Here is a 19,816-nt window from a genome sequence, read left to right as displayed (position 1 = left end):
TAATATGCTTATTTATCTCTAAAAATCACAAATTTAATCAAAGAACCCGTCAGAATAACCAACTTGCGATTTGTTTCAAATGAACGACTCCTCCGTCAAGAACTACTACACCGTCGGCTCCAGCTGATTGTTGTTTAGTACAACAACTCAACGGTAAAATGGCTGGCTATTTAGGCTTGGACAAAATTGTCAAGGCGATAAATATAATAAAAGCAAACGGAGGTATCGGTGCGTCTTTGTACAAGTTATACAGGTAAATAGCTTTAACTCTTGGTATTTAATTTTTTAGGTGTGAATGGCTGTACTTTGTAAATACATTTAATGGCCCTACTGATGAGAAGCTTCGAGAGGTCTTGGCCACCCAGGGATATCAGGCCCCCTGCTTGGGATGTGACTCTCATTCTAAGGACCCTGGGTCGTGCACCGTACGAGCCTTTACGAGAGTCGTCAGACAGGGATCTGACCCTCAAGACCGTCTTCTTGCTGGCCCTGGCATCGGCGAAGAGAGTTGGCAAACTTCGCGGACTCGCCTGATATTAAACACTCGAGGGGATAGGGATCAGTTACGCTCGGTTTTGCCCCGGAAATCGTAGCGAAGACTCAGAACTGTTCGGTCCCTGACGCTCGGTTCGAGTCTTCCACGATCCCCTCCCTACAGGACTTGGAGCGCCTACAGTTTAGGTGGCCAAGGCTGTGGTGTAGGTTCCGACTAGGAAACTGGCGGACGAATACAAACAAGACAAACTTTTCCTATAGTGCCAGGTCCTGACCTAATCAGATGTAACCAGCCTTACCTAACATGGGCAGCATGCCCTAACCTGGTCGGGGGGGCGAACCCCCCAGAAAGTGTGGGGTCGCTGGGTCGTGGAACTACTTACCTTGGCGGAGTTATTGTAGCGCGGGCAGAAGGTGCTTTGTTGGTATTGATCCAGACGAGATGCTACTGCGTCCTGTTACAGTGCTGCGGCCTGAGTGTCGACGACTCTTCGTTAGTTTTGGCTCAACCAAGAAAGAAGTGTCCAAGAACACAATCTCTTTCTGGCTTCGTGAGACAAAAGGAGAGTGTATTCTACTGCTGGAGATTATGACACCAGTATGCTTCGCCCGAGAGCTCACGAAGTCAGCAGCATTGGTCCGTCCCTCGCATTCCGGAAGAACCTGTCGGTCCCACAGGTTTTGAAGGCGGGTGTGTGGTCCCAACAGACCACCTTTACTTTCTTCTACCTTCGGGATGTTGCACATAAGTCCTTGGACACTTTTTCCTTTGTTCCCATGGTAGCTGCTCAACAAGTTGCGTAGCTTACCCGGCACCTCTAACAGGACAGGTTGCGTCTCACCTAAGATGTACGGTTGTGATTGGGGGAATGAATGTGGAGTGACTGGCCTCTCTTCCTTCTCCTCATCTCGACTCTCTTTCTACGGGCAGGGAGCGGACGTGCCATTACATGCTGGATCTGGTGGTCGATGCAGGTAAGCACGCAAGTAGAGCTTCCTTTCTATTTCTGTTCAGGATTATAGAAGCAACCCCACTCCTTCCCCTTGCAAGGGTGGGGAAGGAGCCCATGACAGTAAAACAAACCCAATGCTTGTGATTGCCTTAATGTCACCAATTTTAAGTTTATCCTAGACTACCTTGCATGAACTGACGTTTTCTCTTTCATGCAAAGGGACCCAGAAGTCTGACTGTTAATCTCGCTTTTCTTACAACCTGATCATTTTGTCAGAGGCAGTTTTCCCCACTTCGCTCCATCGACCAGGAAGGGAAGACAAGGTGTGGCGAACTTCGGTCACTTAATAGAGACTCACTCAGATTCCTCCCTCCAACCAGTGGATCTTCCTAATATAAAAAACCGATGGTTTCTATATCGTGTCAGAACAAATCACAATTTTTGAAAGTAAATTGTATTTTTCCTAACTATACAAACCTGAGGTCCTTTACATTACATTTCATGCCCACCTCATGCCACCCCTCAATCAGACAGTGGGCCGAAAGGCAAATTGGAATGTTAACATCCGGGCAGGCGGTACTCCCACCTCCCAGACGGTAGTTAACTGACTAACCACCTTGTTCAAAAGTTCAACGGCCGTTTCCAGCTTCCCTGAGAGTAATTCCTAATGTAAACTGACCTCAGGTTTATATAGCTATGAAAAATACAATTTACTTTAAAAAATTGTGATTTTTCTCATACTATCCTTTTGCCTTGGTGTAGAGTTTTCGAGTTTTTGTGGAGCCTGGCAGTACAGTGTATTTGGAGTACCCTCCAGTCTTAGTGGATGGGTTGTGGTGTTTTCAGAGTAGGTGACAGCATTGTCTGGTTGTTTTTAAATTTGGTACTGCTCCCAGGGCAAGGGCACGTTCATGTGCTTTGCTAGCCATCAGGCCTATCCTTTGCTGCAAAGCTCCCACTTAAGTAAAGGCAGCCCATGACTCAACCGGCACGCCACTACAGATTAAGATGAGCACCAACCAGAGGCAGTATTCACCTGCAGTAGCTCTCCTACCAGGTAAGGAAACAACAAGCAATTGTAGCAATGCTGGCAAAATTTTCTATTTCAAAGTCATCACCATTCTTTAATGTTTTGGAGTAGAATATGCCCATGTATTCTACCTTCATTCAATGTGGGATTCAGCTATGTAATTACTTGGTAAGTTACTTATATGAAAATGACATATTCATAATAAAATTAAGTTTCATATAACCTTACCAAGTAATTAAAGAATTGGAGCCCGCCCTCCTCCCCTCTTATGGACATAAAGGCAAAAACAAAATTGACTTTACCTGCCAGGTTGTTTCCCTGGGTGCTCCGGTAGCGGGCGGGGCTTGTCACCTACACAAAACCAATAGAAACGCTACCACGAATTTTTAGAAGGCTGCTGCACTAATAGAAATGTTAGCTATATATGTAATTACATGGTAAGCATACAGTATATGAAACTTAATTTTTTCCATTCTGCTAGCTCATGGTAATACAGTATTAAAGGAAGGTTCCCTGTAGCCCAGTTTCCCATTAAGGGTAAGGTGGACCATCTACTGTGTTGACATAGAGGATTGTCTTTCCGATGCCAAATTGAGTAGGAGGTTACAGGAGTCATCACTCCCCTATGGTCACTTTGTGACAAAGCTCATGAATTTCCTATTGGGTTTTCAACTTCCAGTCAGTGGACAGAGGCGACTTCCCCGAAAGGAGTGTTTTTATTCTCATAGTAATAAATTACTAACCGATTAAACTACCCTGTAACCAAGTTTCCACGACTGGGCTTGTCCCAAGGAATACTTCTTCATAGATGTAGAAGGCTCTGGTTTGCATGCTCAGGATTATGTCTAACCTTCATTACTAATGAGAGCTATTACTTGCAGAGTAGATAGCCATACTTCAACCTCTGTGGTCATTCAAAGAGTGTTAGATTTTTCTGCCTCTTTCAATTTTTCAAAATGTCATAATTTTCTTATGAGGAATGATGTTATCAGGAAAATTGTACTATAAATATTACAATTACAATAATGGTAATTATCTTTTTAAGATCTAATACCTGTATAATTAAGATGATATTGTGTTTTCAGAATTGATACTCTGAAGGTTGGCACCCTTGTTGGGGAAGATGTAAATGGTAACAAATACTATGAAGACGACAAGTTAATGCTTGGTAAGTGTAACATGTGAGACATTTGGCTTCCTCTCTATCATTAAAGTCAAGCTTCAGTTCAATGATCATGAACTGTCTTTTGGGTAGATTTACTTAAAAGGTTTTGTACAACTATATGTGATACATTTGAGAAAATAGTAGTTTTATATAAGTAACTTCCCTAGTGATTACATAGCCATAGTTTCCACTTAACAGCAGCTTAGATTCAAAATTTTGCGGGTAGCGCTTCAGTATAGCTTGAGTAGGTGATCAGCCTGTCCCACTAATGGAATATTGGAACGACCTGGCAAACAATTCTCATTTGTTTCCTGCCTGGTCTGGCGGTAGCATTTTCATTATTTTCCGGTTATTTTACCAGATTCTGATGGAGGATTCTTTAAATCGGTCATCGGAATGCGTATATTGTAGCCTTCAAGCTGGAATCATTCAGGATGAATTTTTTCTTGTTTTACATTGGTTCAGTCATCATTGAGCCACTGGTAAACGATGCCATTTGCATTGATGGTTTGTTTATCGGTTAGGCTTCTGGCGGCGTTGATAATAGTTTTGCATTAAAAGTAATTCTCAGATGTTATGACATTCCATTATAAAAGTAAATTGTATGCTACGCATTTTCATTAGGCCATAACTTTGGCAATTTATGAATTGTTTTCCTGCTATAAACAACTAGTGAGCCGCCGATATTAGTTTTGTTTTTAAAAGTAATTCTCGAGTGTTATGACACTCCATTACAAAGTAATTGGCCTAGACACTATTATAAAACAATTGGTGTATGTTAGGCCTTTCATTAGGCCATAACCTTTGCATTTTATGAATTGTTTCATGGCCTTAATATATTAGCGAGCTGTAGGTAATAGTTTTGCCTTAAAAGTAATTCTTGGATGTTATGGCATTCCATTATAAAGCAATCGGTGTATGTTACGCTTTTTCATTAGGCATTAACTTTTGCAATTCATGAACTGTTTACCGACCTTAGGCTACTGGCAAGATGCCAATAATGCTTTTGTTTTAAATTAATATTCAGATGTTACGACATTTTTCGTTAGCCCATAATTTTGGCAATTTATGATTTATCGGCCATATGCTTCAGGCAGGCCACTGATAATTGCCTTGAAAGTAGTTCTTGGGTATTTTGCCATTTCATTAAGTCTGTAACTCTTGCAGTTATGAATTATTTACTGGACCTATGCTTCCTGGAAGCCTCCAGTAAATAAATTTTTGACATAACTGTCACACCTTCCTTTGCAGAACTCAAAGTGCTGGGCAGAAAGTAAGGAGAGAATTGGGAGTTTTTGTTGGCGGCTATGAGTTGACGTTCTTGACGGCTGAAAACCAGCTCATGCTGCGAACCTTACTGGCACCGATCTTGGGCACCATCTTCGTCCCCAGCACCCTCTCTCATGCGCTCGGCACCAACGCTAGTGCCGTAGTGCCAATTCTCTCCTACTAGCTGTCTTACCACATGCTCCCAAGCCTGGCTCCCTTGCTTCCCTTTCTATACCTTTCCCAGTCTTGTGTCTTGGCTAACAGATGTTAACCTTGTTATAGTGAAGTGGAGTGCAGTGGAGAGGTGACTACTCATCCCCTGATGCTCCTAGACAGAAGGTCCCTGTCAAACTCCCCTTGCAAACCTGGGAGGAGGCAAACTGGAAGTCCAAGGGAGGTCGGGGTTTCACACGGGTTGTTGCCCCCTCGGTCGAGCCTTTTGCGGTCCCAGGTATTGGCAGACAGCCACTGGAAAGGTGTCTTGTTGGATGTATAGTGGAGAAGGTAACTATCCGGCCCTTTCAGATTTCATAAACCCAGTCCCTGTCAAACTCCCCTGCAAACCTGGGAGGAGGCATACTGCGGTACATGTGAGTCCGAAGGGGTTTTGCCTCAGGATAGTTACCCCTCAGTTGAGCCAGTTGTCCGCAAGTCTTGACGGACAGCCATTGAAAAGGCGTCCATGAAGATGTGCTTACCTTGGCCGTAGTGGCGCCGATGATGTTTTTTGCGGTTTACGGATCCAAGTGTGAACAAGATTAGGATTCCAGTGTGGACAAGAGGCTCCATTGACACTTTCAGGATCCCAGTGTGGTTAGTTATGGACCAAAGTGTAGACTAGTGACGCCAATGGCGTTTTTTCGGATTTATCTCAGCCATTTTAAAGATATATTCCCAGTTTTATTGTGTCAGTGGTTGTCGTCATTGCCCTCCGAATCTGGACAGTCAGAAGGCATCCAGTTCCGAGTGCCCAAGTTCCTAGCTGCCAAGTTTCAAGTGTCCAAGTTCTGAGCACCCAAGTTCCAAGCTACCTAGTTCCGAGTTCTGAGCTTCCTAATTCCGAGCTCCCAACTTCTGAGCGCCCAAATTCCAAGTTCTGAGCTCCCGAGTTCCGAGCTTCCAAGTTCTGAACTCCCGAGTTCCAAGCTTCCAACTTCTGAGCGCCCAAATTCCGAGTTCCGAGCTCCTTAGTTCCAAGCGGCCAAGTTCCGAACTCACGAGTTCTGAGTTCCGAGTTCCAAGTTCCAAGCGCCCGTGTTCCGAGCTCCCAGGTTCTGAGCGTCCGAGCTCCAAGCTCCGAACTCCCGAGTACCCAGTGTCCGAGCTCATGTTTGCGCGGCCACCTGTGTCCTATGTCCACTCCTCATCCTGTACGTTTCGAGCCAGCTATCAGTTATCTGACACCACACTTGGTCGGGACTATGGACGCTACCACTTCACTTTTCTATGTTGGTTTTGTCCACTCCTTTGCTTCGTTCGAGACTATTCAGCACCAGCTTAGTAATATGTTGGGCCTGTTACACTGTCCACCGAAAGTCTAGTGTCCAGCATCAAAACTGTCTTCTCAAACACCCTAGGTTCAGATACTACCACGGGGGTCCGCTCTTGCCCAGGCAGGCGCTGGGCTTTCCATAGGATTGTCTTTTGAAGAGTCTTCAAGACGTGTTGCAGAGGCTATTACAAGATTCAGAAGTCACCCTCTTCCTCCGTCTCCCAGACTGAGTGGTCGTCTTCCAAGTTGGTGTTTCAGACTCTTTGTCTCTTCTTTTTAGACACCTCTGACCCTGCTACAGATTACCTCTTGTTTCTGAGAAGATCTAGGTTCTCTCGCTTTCTTTGAAGAGGTACCGATCTATGCTTATATCTGGTTAAGAACAGAGACCTGGGTTATTCATCTTCTCAAAGACCTTGCAAGCCTTTTTCACACCCAGCTAGGAGGCAAGAGTGTATTATCCTTGTTTTTTCCTTTGATTTTAGCCAAGAACGAGGATCCATCCAAGACTGGATCCGTTCTTTCTCCCTTAGAGCTTAATGGACGTGCTTGGCCTCCAGGAGCTCCGACTAGGTCCTGAATTCCTAACTCGCTTGGTGTCCAGCTCGCCTGACACCAGCTGCAACTTGGCGCCAGTACATGCTCCAAGCACCCAGGAGCACTCACCAACTCCGAGGAAAAGAATTAACTCTCTGTCCAATTGGAGTTTTTTTAGGTATTTACCTGAACAGGACTTGATAATGTAGAGAGCTTTCTTGTCCTTTGATGTTTGGTCAAGAACCCCTCTCCCTTGGATTAAGATCGCATTGTCCTTGATCCTTAAGAGAATTTCTGAAACACTCAGATTCAGAACAACAACTTTGCCTTCTTTTAGTGAAAGTTAAGGTTATCTGAGCAGCCTCTACGTCTTTAGCTTTCAGCTTTCAGGCACATATGTCCCTTACTTCCATTTAGCATCAGCCTACTGGAAGTATATCTTCCCTCACATCTCACAGGCACACATGGCCATTACTTCCATTCTGCATCAACCTAGTGGAAGTATAATCGTCCTTCACATCTCACCATCTAAAGAAGTAAAACAACTTCTAGCTCTGCTGGCACCCAGCTCTTCTGGGGCCAGGTGCAGTCTGTCACCAGCTTTAGAGCTTCCAGAGCCTTGAGCTGCTAGCTTGCCTGGCAGCCAGCTCACCTGGCGCCAGCTATAGAACCCCCAGAGCTTCAGGCTCCCTGGTGCTCAGCTTGCCTGGCACCAGCTTCAGTCTGGTGCCAACTTTAGAGCTCAAGGCTTTCGTGATCTCCCAACAGCTCAGCTAGTGCCCAGCTTGCTTGGTGCCAGCTACAGTCTGGCACCAGTGATATTTATACCAATCTGCGAGCTTCCACAGCTTGCCTGGCACCAACTCCTGACTGGCGCCAGCTAAGTAGTGTGTAAATTCTGCAGTACCACAGGATAGTGACTGGCATGGTATGGCAGGAGGAAGCATGAGATTGTCTCCTACTCTCGCTTCACCGTCTGGTGAGGTACAGAGTTTTTTAGGAGCCAGGACCCATCCACTCTCAGTGGATGGGTTGTGGTGTTATTTCAGTGTAGGTGACAGTGTATCTGGTTGTTTTTACGTTGGTACTGCGCCCAGGGCAAGGGCATCTATTAAAGTTTTGCTAGCTATTGGCTAACTCCTTAGCTGCATAACTTCTACTGATGCTTTGGTAAGCAGCGGAGTACTCCTTCGCTACGAAGCCCCCACTTAAGTAGAGGCGACCCTTAGCTCTACCGCCACGCCACTACAGGTTAAGTTGAGTGTCAACCAGTTGCCGTTTTATATTGCAGGCTCTCTTATCTAATAAGGAACAACAAGTTTTGTATTCAATGCTAGCAACTTTTCTATTTCAGATTCATTACATGACTTAATGTTTTTGGAGTAGAATACTATGTCCATGTATCCCACCTCCTGTCAGTGTTGGATTCAGCTATGTAATTACTTGGTAAGTTACTTATATAAAAATGACATTTTTATGACAAAATAAAGTTTTATATATACTTACCAAGTAATTACTGTACAGGATCGGAGCCCACCCTCCTCCCCTGTGATGGACATAAGGCATAAAATGAATGAGAATTGTTTGCTAGGTCGTTCCAATATTCCATTAGTGGGACAGGCTGATCACCTACACAAACTGTACTGAAGCGTTACCTGTGAAATTTTGAATGTAAGCTGCTGTTAAGTGGAGACTATATCTATGTAATTACTTGGTAAAGATATATAAAACTTTATTTTATTATAACAATGTCATTTTTCCTGTTTGAATAAAGTTAGTTTGATAATGTTATGTGCAAATATATCGTAGTTGGTTTATTTGGTTCAAGAAAACATGATTAATAATTATCTACCAGTGACTGCTTTCTTAATTTTTCTTCTCAAAGTAAACAGTACCTGTACCATCTACAGTTCATAGATGGTACAGGTAAAATTAGATAATTTAAACTATCTACTGTACAGGTAAAGAAGTACAAAGAAATAATAAGTTGTAAAAATGTGTGAGCACTAAGTACGAGAGAGAGAGAGAGAGAGATTGTCCTTACTTAAAATATCAAGATAAATTAGTTATGAATTATTATAATGTTTTGGGTAGGTGGCTAGACCCTGCTCACTTTCAGGGAAAGAGAGGAACAACTAGCAAAAGATCTTCAATTTGTTTATGCCATGTGATAGCTATACACCAGTTATTAGCAGCAGCTTTGATTTTGGAATTCGTTATTTTCCGATTGTCATTTCATCATTTGGTGAAGTATCCTTGCTTTGGTAGCCTTACAGCATATTTAGGTAGATTTAAGTTCTGTTTGAACATTATTTTGGGGACATTATTAATTGAATTAAGACTTTTATTTCCCGATTGTAGCTTTAGTTGACTTGTTTCTGGAATATCAGACTCAAGTTGGACTAGGTTTAGTTGCAGCAAAGGCTGCAATACTTGCTTGACTAAAGAATCTTACGATTTGCATACAATCTGCACAGACTGTAAGGGACAGGTTTGTTCAGTGGATTTAAGATGTAACGAATGCTTTGACTGGGATAGTAAAAAGTGGAAGACTTTGAGATCACATTTAAATAAGAAGAGGAATGCGACCGCTAGACGAATTAGTAAGTCTTTAGCTTAGCCAGGAATCTCCTATTTCTAATGATAATGATAATGTTAATGTCGATGTTGACGTTCCTGTGATTTCTGTGAATCCTGCTCCCAGTTCTCCATCTGTGCAACCCTCTCTTTTACCTGGCTCTCTTGCTTCCGAATGCTAGTGTAGTGACAGTGGAGCACTTGGTAGTGCTAGTGCAAGTGAAGTGTTGGAGGAGGAGGTGGCTGCCCATCCCGCCGATTCTCCCAGGCAAAGGTCAGTGGTATACTCCCCTAAGCCTGGGAGGAGTCAAACTGGTCTAAGACTGAAGAACATGGAACATCCCCATGTACCAGAGCTCTTCCTCCCCCTTTATGGCATGTTGCTATCTACAAGGAGGGAGGGAGGGAAAAATTTAATAAAAGCTGCTGAATGTATTGAGAGTAAGGTTGGTTCCATTCCCATTGGAAATTTAAAACTCTATGGAAAGAACCTAATAAAAGCTGGTAATGAGACTCAAGCAGTTCTGCTATCAAATTTTAAACCTCCTGGAAGTGGAAATATTGAATGTATTTCATCTCACAGATTCTTTAACACACTGAAAGGGGTAGTTTACTCAAAAGACTTGAATATTTTTAAAGAGGAGGAAATTCTCCATCGATGTCCTCCTTGTGTATCTCTTGTAAAGAAATTGGGTGGGGATACAGCTATCCTTTTAACCTTCTCCTCCAATTACCTACCTGATACCATCATTGTTAGCCATGAGAGGATGCAGGTTAAAAAATATAAAAGGAATCCCAAACAGTTTCGCAAATGCTTTGAATATGGCCAAATTCAAAACTCTTGCGATAACAATAAAAGATGCTGTGTGTGCTCTGCAGAGCACGATAATTTGGTGAGTACGAAGCAGCCCAATACTGTTTCCTATGTAAGGATGGTCACTCTCTAAATTCTAAGGCTTGCCCCAGAGATAGATTTGAACAAGAAGTGTTGGCAGTGGCTGATAACGAACATGTCAGCATTAGCGAAGCAAAGCGCACGGTAATGGTGCCAAACAAAAGTGCCAACTCTACCTATGCTTCTGTAATAAAACTTATGAAAAATTCTAGCAATGTAAGGCCACCAATAACTGCATCTGATATTAGATATCACAGGCCTGCTATTCCTTGGGCTGTAAATAATATTGAAAATCTCCAAACTGGTCAGAAACTTTCATTAGCAAGTGCCTCGGAGTCCAATACCAAAAATTGTACTTCCAAAAGCACAGAAAATTTATCTTCCAAAGTCGATACAATTGCCACTTCTGCGATAGCTGCCGATTCATCTCCAAGAATAAGTGTGCCAAAATCAACTAATAATTCAGGAAGATGTTCTAAAAATACAGTAAACCCCCTGTATTCGCGGAGGATGAGTACCGCAACCCCCCCGCGAATAGCTAAAATCCGGGAATACTTAAAACCCCTCTAAAAACACTTAGAATAAGAAAAACCCTCTAAAAATGCTTATACCCGAGTATTTTAATAGTTTTATCGCAAAAAGTGCATTTAGTCGTGAAAATGATATGAAAATACAGTAATTAGTGAATATTTCTCAGTAAAAAATGTTGCAAATGGGCGAATTTTCCGCAAATAATGGGTAGGTGTGTTCCACAGGGAAATCCGTGAATACGTGAGTCCGCGAATCGTGAGAATGTGAATACGGTGGGTTTACTGTACTTGAAACAAAAATAAGCTAAAGGAACAATCCCAATTAGACAGAGCTAGTTCAGAGCCATCAATCATCACAGCCACAAACAAAAATAATAACAAAGCTACAATTACAATTACCAAGAAGCACACAAGAAATACTTCTCCAAACAATGAAAGCTTTACAATAAAAACTTCAGATGGGTACAACTGTCCAAGCTGTTGCTATTTCAGTTATTTTGGAAAAGAGGATAACAATCTGCTCCTTATGCCTTCCACCAGACCTTGCTTTTAACACTGGAGATTTTCAGTCCTTAATTAACCAACTTCCAGCCCCTTTACTTCTCCTACGGTACATTTCAGGGCCGTGCCTAATAGATTTTTGTCAATAAAATCTTTACAAAGAATCGGATATGGATCGTATTTTGGAAATAGCTATTTGAAACCACAGCCTAATTGCAAAAATATGCAGTGATGTCTAATGTTGATAGTTAAGGCACTTATCAGAGTAAATCAAAGGAATTTAAAGGGAAAATAAGCTAAATTTAGTAAGCACTGAGAGAGAGGCTAGTTGCAATGTAAAATATGACATCAGACATAATAGCAGGATTCCCAGTAGTATGATAATTATCATAGAACACAAATATTTTACCGTCTTGTACAATAAGCAATACCTTGAGTAGGATATGCAATAATTATAGAAATTTTATTTTCTCTATTTCCATCGAAAGTTCTTCACTTATGGTCTGCTCAAAGCGCAAGACCCTGATTCACACATGGCTGGCTTAATCTTAAACAACAACAGCATATCCTTTTACATAATTTTGTTACAATATATGTTTTTTTTTATTTCATATCTCCATCAATTTCAATAAAGTTCAGTATAATCAATGGATTGGTGGATTATAAAATTTAGGGCATAGCCCAAGCGCTTGGACTATTAGTTACAAGTATCATTTGGCACTACAGTGTAATTATGATTAAATGAAATATATATATAATAAACGATGTCAATGAAGTAATCAAAGTAACTGAAAATTGAAAGAATGAGTAACTAAAAATCCATAAAAAAAAAATAAGTAAATAGATAAAACCGGGAATTCATAGACTCACTGATAACCACTCAACAACCCTACAACAAACTTTAGTATCAGTTTCAAGTAAATTCATCAAGTGTATAGAAACAACAAAACTGACACAGAGGAACACACAAAAAAATGAATGGGGAGTAGTTTGCTATACCAAGCACTGTGGATTTATTATGGGATTGATCATGCTTTAAGGAAGTTAAGGTTAGAACACTAGTGTTATGTTACATTCATTTAGCAGGACTGAGCAGGTACACATGAACCGGAACTTTTGTTAAGAGACAATATGAAGCAACAGAAACTCCAGGGTAACAATGGTTTTCACAAAGACTGTGTAAAACTTGGTGCATATTTCAAGTTAAATGAAATGTGAATTGTCCCATGGAACTGTGTTACACAGTTAATATTCTCATATGATGCCCATTCCCTCATTGTACTCTACTTAGGGACATGACTAGAGATAGAGAGAGAGAGAATGAATGTACTGTAGGGTAGGTGTTTGAGTGTGTGAAACAATATAAGAATTCCATTATACTACTGTTATTACTACTACTAACATTTGAGTCTTCATAAAGTGTATGGGCGGGGTGTCCAGTAAAGTACGTCGTACCAAAGTATCAGTGAGTAATGATGTTTTACTAGCCTCCATCTACGAGCCTGCTAGATTTAGCTAAGTTTCCCTTTAAATTTCTTTAATTTGCTCTGATAAGTTCCTTAATTATCAATATTAGACATCACTGCATATTTTTGCCAATTAGGCTGTGGCTTCAAATAGCTAGTTCCAAAATACGATCCTATCTGATGCTTTGTAAAGATTTTATTAATGAAAATCTATTAGACACAGCCCTGAAAAGCACAGTAGGTGATTTTAATGCCCACAACTCCCTTTGGGGAAGTCGGTTTTTAGACAGTAAAGGAAAATTAATCAAAGACCTTATTGACAGGAATGATGTTACCCTATATAATAATGGGTAAATGACTTTCCACAACATTCATGATGATCATTTCTCTGCACTGGACCTTAGTATTTCTTCAACAAGTATCCACCTTAATTTTAATTGGTCTGTTAATGAAGATTTAAATGGAAGTGATCACTACCAGATCCATTTGAAATATGCTGTAAATGCCCCATCTGAAGCTTTACCTAAATGGAAGGTAGAGGACACAGATTGGGATAAATTGAGTAAGGGTGTCAATCTAGATAGGGAGTTTGAGTCCTTTTATTCTCATCTAGATGCCTATGATTACTTTATTGAATCTACTTTGAAGAGTGCTGAAGGCTCGATTCCAAAAACAAAAGGCAAACCTTGTAGACCTGGAGTTCCCTGGTGGAATAAGACGTGGTATTCGGAGGAAAGTGACTAGGAAGTGCTACAGACGTTACAAAACTAGTGGCTCCCCTCAGTCCAAATTAATCTACAAACGTGCTTTAGCCAAGCAGCAGCGCTTTTATAAGAAAGCCAAAAGAGAATGTTGCCTCTACTATATTGATGGAATAAACACCAAGACCCAACTAAGAGTGGTGTGGCACAAAATAAGGAAACTGAGTGGAAAATCTGTTGCATCACCATTACCCTCATTAAAAATAAATGACACTCTAATCACAGAGCCCACTGAAGTTGCCAATGAGCTAGGAAAGCACTTTTCTGAAGTTAAGAGCCTTAACAATTATTCTCCAGAATTTCAAAGAATTAGGAGTTCTGAAATGACTGAAATTTGATTCAGGAAAATCTGAACCATACAACTACAAATTTTCCCTAAGAGAATTTCGTGAGGCACTCTGCTCGAGTGAATCCACAGCTACAGTTGAGGATACAATATATATGAAATGCTGAAACATCTCCCAGATGAGGCCAAAAAAATATTTACTCAAGATTATAAACAAAATATGGGAAAGAGGAATTCTACCCAAGGACTGGAAAATATCCATAATTGTTCCTATTAAAAAAAGCCTAATAAAGATGCTTCCCAAGCCACCAGCTATAGACCAATAGCTCTTACCAGCTGTGTGTGTAAGCTGATGGAGAAAATGATAAATACTAGACTAGTTTGGCACCTGGAAACCAAAGGATTAATATCGTCATTTCAATTTGGTTTCAGGAAAAACTTTCCACCCTTGATCCTTTGCTGAAGCTGACCAACCAAATCCAGCAAGGATTCGCCAAGCAGTGTCAGACCATCGGCATATTTTTTGACTTAGAGAAAGCATGTGACACTACCTGGAAAATTGGCATCATGAAACAATTGCACAAGATGGGCATATGTGGAAGAGTGATCAGGTTTATATATTCCTTTTTAACAGACAGATTTTTTAAGGTAAGAGTGGGAAACTCTCTCTCCCAACCTTTTATGCAGGAGGAAGGAGTTCACCAAGAAAGCGCTTTAATTGTAACACACTTTTCAGTGGCAATAAATAGTGTGGATGAAAAAATCTCTCCCCCTGTGAAATGCTCGCTTTTTGTCAATCACCTTGCAATATACTGCACAGGATATGATTCCTTGTCTGTATGTAAACATTTGCAAAGGTCTATTAATTCTGTTACTAAGTGGGCTGATGAGAATGGTTTTAAATTCTCCTCTTCCAAAACAGTTGCAGTAAGCTTTACCAGGTGCCGGCGTGTGGAAGAGGTTACCACACTTGGTCTAAAAGGGTCTATCCTTCCATGTGAAAATGAAATAAAATTTCCGGGGATGACTATAGACTATAAATTAACATGGCCAGCCACATAAATGCCCTAAAGATTAGTGTTAAACAGTCTTTGAATACACTAAAGGTTGTTTCTGGGTTTAGTTTGGGGGCTGATAAGAAATCCCTTCTGAGGCTATATGACTCTCTGTCGATCTAAGCTAGACTATGGCTGTCAAATGTATTCCTCAGCTTGTAAAACCAAGCTAAAGGAACTGGATGTTGTACACAACATGGGGTTGAGTATATGCTCAGGGGCTTTTAGAACTTCGCCTGTTGAAAGCATATACGTTGATACAGATCATTTTCCCCTTGATCTAAGAAGGCAAGAGCTAGGGTTGCGATATGTGTCTAGAATGAAAAGTGCTCCCAAAAATCCCTCCTTTCAAATACTAAAGGAAACCAACTCACAGTTTTTCTTGTACAAGAGCTTCTAAACCATTCCAAATTCGACTGAATGGGGATGTTAAGAATAATCATCTTAAATCCCAGGAAGTCCTGGAAGTAGAATATCCTGTAAATCCTCCATGGCTTATTCCAGAAGGATTAGTATGTAAGAAATTGTTTAACAAAAAGGACTGCACTGAAGAAGAGGTTAGGGGAAAAATCTTAGAGCAGGACGTTACCAGTGCTAATTATACAAAGATCTATAAAGGTGGATCAAAGTCAGATAGTGGTGTTGGTTGCACTGTTATCCTTGGTGATACAGTGTACACAGCTAAATTACCTGACTCAGCATCAGTATTTACTGTCGAATTAATAGCCGTAGTCTCTGCCCTAGATTTAGTTTTCCAAAGTAGAGAGACTAATTTTGTCATATACTCAGAGTCTAAAAGCACTTTAGAAGCTATTAAAAAATTTAATAGCTTTCATCTATTAATTCAAAAAGTTCAGGAGTGGCTTTTTCATATCTATTGTCGGCGCAAATCAGTCTCTTTCTGCTGGGTCCCTTCTCGAGTGGGGATTTGCGGAAACGAGATGGCAGACAAAGAAGCAAAAGCTGCTAGTATTTTATCAGAAACCTCTTTCAGAAAAGTGCCTCATACAGGCCTAAAATGTCCTATTAGATCTTATGTTTTAAGTAAATGGCAAGAAAGGTGGACTTCTCCTTTTCTTGCCAACAATAAAAAATATAGAAATATTAGAGATAATATACTGCTGTGGTCTTCATCATTCCAGCTTGACAGGCGAACAGATTAAGGATTGGGCACACTCGTTAACCCATCAGTTTATTTTAGAAGGAAGCAGCCCTCCAGAGTGTACTTACTGTGACGAGACACTAACAGTGGAGCATATTCTGGTGGTCTGCCCCAGATATTTTAACCAAAGAGAAAGATATTTCCAGGATAAATCCCTCTCTGATATTTTGGGAGACGAAGCAGATATTTCCGCTATCATCTCTTTTTTTTGACGTGTATAAAAATTTTTAATGATATTTAATTTTTTTCCAAATAGATAAATTACATCACACAGAATTTTAATGACATTAAATTTTTTATGTATATATCACATCATTCATTAAACTTCATATCTTTATTTATTGGTCATATCACTTCATTTTATTTATTAATCATTTTTCATTAATTCATAAATTCATTTACCTTAACAAAATTTATTTTATCTTCATTACAGCGCTGAATGGCCTTCTTGGTCCCAGTGCCTGGGCTTTTGCCCTAAATATCATACATCCATTCAAACAATGCTTGGTGCTAGGTTGGGTTACTGGGTGTTCCCAATTGAAGTTTGCATTCCTTAGCTCTTAAACTATAAGTCTTATCATGGATATGTTGTTTGCCAGATTCCAAATGGCCAAATTTCATCATTCTAAAAATGTATTGGGTCATATGGCCCCGCACGGTATATAAAGGTAAAAAACAAATCCTTCTGGCAAGCCCAATAAAAGGTTTGAGTTGTTATTAAAGTATTTGGATAGTATTATGCAGATTGGTATATTTTAGGCAGCTTATATTATTATTATTATTATTACTATTGAGAAGATGAATCCTATTCATATGGAAGAAGCCCACAGGAGCCATTGACCTGAAATCCAAGCTTCCAAAGAATATGGTGTTCATTCGAAAGAAGTAACAGTGCTCTGTAGCTAAGGCCTGGAGTAAATAAGTGGGTCAAATATAAATTATTTTTCTTGTGCTCTAAAAATAAGACACACTAGATGAATAGATTTACATTGCGCAATTCTTATTTTTAGTATATGACCATCTTCTTCCATCAGGACGCAACCGCTGGGTAGTGTATCATCCTAAGTACGGAGTAGATTATGATCCTTCATCTGTTTCTGCTGAGTGGTTTGGTTGGTTACACCATAAAACTGATCAGCCCCCAACTAAAGTAAGTATAGAGTTCTTCATTTTTATGTATGTAAGGAATGCAGGCAGTCCCTGGTTAAAGGTAGAGTTCCATTCCTGGCTGAGCACCAATAACTGAAAATCACCGATAAGTATGGTAAAAAAATGGTGTTTATGACGTTGTAAGAGGCAATAAACCGCTTATTGGCACTGTTAACTACTTAGCAGGGCCGACAAACTTCTCGCTGACACCAGTAAACCATAGACCGCTTGCTGACGCTGATAAACTGTTTATTTATTTATGTCAAAAATCGCTTACTTACTGTCACTGAAAATCTGGTTATCGACATCGTTAGCCAAGCGTTGTAACACCGAAACGTTGATAACCGACACTGCTGATAAGTGAGGACTGCCTGTACAGGTATCCCTTTACTAAAATGTCTACCTGTAGATCCAGTTCTAGTGAAAAAAGTAAATCCCATGGGGGGGTTGTAAGTGTGTGTGGGGCGGGGGGAGTGGCATATCAAGACTATAGTGTTAAAGGCTAGGCTATGTTATTTACCAAAACATTGGGTTGCAGTTCATTGATCAAAATCATTTTAATATAGGCTTTTAAAATACAGGATAACATAATCTTAGAAACCAGTCACTTTTGCAGGAATTAATAGATAAACTAATGTAAACTAATGAACACTGAAAGTTGACAGTTCTGATCATCTTTGACCATTTTGTAATGCTTTTTTAGTAGATTTTTAGTGGTTAATTAGGAAGTGGTGTGGTGTTATATTTTGACTGTAAAAGGAAACTTTGCAGTAAAGTATACTTCTGAGCTAGTATTTCAGGCAATGATTGGTCAGACTATCATAAATGGCCCATGTGGCCACTGCAGTTCACCTGTTTCAGGTGGTTTTTGGTTTTGCCAATAGTTTGGAATGTTTTCCGTATAATTTTAAGTGTAGCTTTTCTTATTGATCTTGATTGTCAAATCAAGTAATTGTCTCATTTCAACTATACTGTCTTGTTGCAAAGAATGGAAGGTTTTTGTTATGTATTTTTATAGCATTTATGCTTATGGCGACTGGTCAAGGTCAGATTTGGTCATTCAAATCAAGGAATAGCCTTGATCCTAGTGAGACAACCTGGTTTCTTGTGTCTGTTTGGAATGGATGTGGTTTAGAATTCCTCCTGATCCCAAGTTTCACGAAATGTGGATGTGTAAAATATAATGTATTGGTGCTGATTTTGATCTTAATCACTATTTTGTAGCATCAGAGTTTACATAAAAATTTTAATATCCTGTCTCCAGTTATTTGCCCTTTGATAGTTTTGTGTTTGACTTCTTACACTATGTAATAATTGTTAGGAGAGGGTGGATAGGAAGATGGAAAAGATGTGAATGGAGGTACAGTAATAGGAATGAAAGGGGTTGCAGCTAGGGGCTGAAGGGATGCTGCAAAGAACCTTTAGTAATCCCTAAGGTGCACCCTGTGAGGTGCACTGACAGCACTACTCCCCTACAGGGTGACTTCAGTGTAGGATCATAACCTAATGAAGTTATTAGCATTGTGTATTTAATTCATCTATTCAGAGGTGCATAGTTGATAATGCCATTCATTGCACAAAGGTAAATACTTGACCTCACATTATCGCTACTTACCTTATCTGAATATCTCATTCAGTTTTGAGTGCAGATAAGTCATTTTCAGTCAGAAGTGTAGTGACACTTCCAGCTTAATGGATCTTCACTTGCAAGGCAAGGTGAAAGAGGTGTTCTCATAAATACAATACAAATAATAGCAAGAAATGGGGAAGCACCCGTAAGGAAACAGGTCATTGTCGGGAGATAACATCCAATGTTTATAGCTATTATTATTTTCTAGTTAGTCAATGAACCAAACTATTACAAAACTTCTTGTGTAAGCAGCGATTTCTATATTTTTTGTTTCGGTTACACTCCACTCTTATTAATAGGAGTGGCCTTCTAGTAGACCTCTCAAATTTACAGGAGGGAGGTACATGCTGGTGTGTGTCATTCCAGAGAGAACCTGCTAATCTACTTTTCCAAACATTAGGCAACTAAAGAAAATTTTTTTTTTATTTATGGGAGATACATATTTTAATTTTTATATTTTGCACATTGTTTCATACTGTCAGTTCTTGGTTATTGTCCAATTTTCTACTTCTCTTTTGCAGGTCCCACCTAAAAATTATCCTTGGATTGCACCATTCCAGGAAAATGTAACTGGTACAGAAGATGCCTACACCCCTTACACTACTACAAAGCCAAAAATTGAAGCTTGGGTCCCTCCTAAAAAGCAGTAATTCACCATTTCTGTCTGTACTTCTTGGATGTTAAAAGTTAAAATTTGTCATCTTTGTAAATATGAATACTTTTATGATTCTAATATATTACAGTAGTTCTTTTTATGAAGACTTTTTATCCATACCTATGTGAAGAAAGTATTTGTGAACATGATGACACACAGTAACATCAGCATAATAATTTAAATAGACTGTATTGGCACTGATAAACAT

The 19,816-nt window shown here is 40.1% G+C and overlaps 1 protein-coding gene across 1 annotated transcript; it reads left to right on the top strand.

The window, feature by feature from the left end:
• Positions 1–73: 73 nt before the first annotated feature.
• On the top strand, positions 74–19,708 carry ND-B17.2 (NADH dehydrogenase (ubiquinone) B17.2 subunit). The gene is made up of 4 exons (XM_067093556.1): positions 74–253; positions 3,564–3,646; positions 17,209–17,324; positions 19,475–19,708. Exons 1-4 carry the CDS (start codon positions 159–161, stop codon positions 19,601–19,603), a joined length of 423 nt encoding a protein of 140 aa, XP_066949657.1. The 5' UTR covers positions 74–158; the 3' UTR covers positions 19,604–19,708.
• Positions 19,709–19,816: the final 108 nt, after the last annotated feature.

Source organism: Macrobrachium rosenbergii, chromosome 4 (assembly GCF_040412425.1).
Source record: "Macrobrachium rosenbergii isolate ZJJX-2024 chromosome 4, ASM4041242v1, whole genome shotgun sequence".
NCBI classification, from domain to species: Eukaryota; Metazoa; Arthropoda; class Malacostraca; order Decapoda; family Palaemonidae; genus Macrobrachium; species Macrobrachium rosenbergii.
The sequence above is the reverse complement of the archived record's forward strand: the minus strand, read 5'-3'. Positions and strand labels throughout refer to the sequence as shown.

Bases quoted from the DNA above. Each gene is read 5' to 3' on its own strand.
- ND-B17.2 (XM_067093556.1), top strand. From the start codon at position 159: ATGGCTGGCTATTTAGGCTTGGACAAAATTGTCAAGGCGATAAATATA. The intron at 254-3,563 runs GTAAATAGCTTT...TTGTGTTTTCAG, and splicing joins TCTTTGTACAAGTTATACAG to AATTGATACTCTGAAGGTTG. The intron at 17,325-19,474 runs GTAAGTATAGAG...TCTCTTTTGCAG, and splicing joins CTGATCAGCCCCCAACTAAA to GTCCCACCTAAAAATTATCC.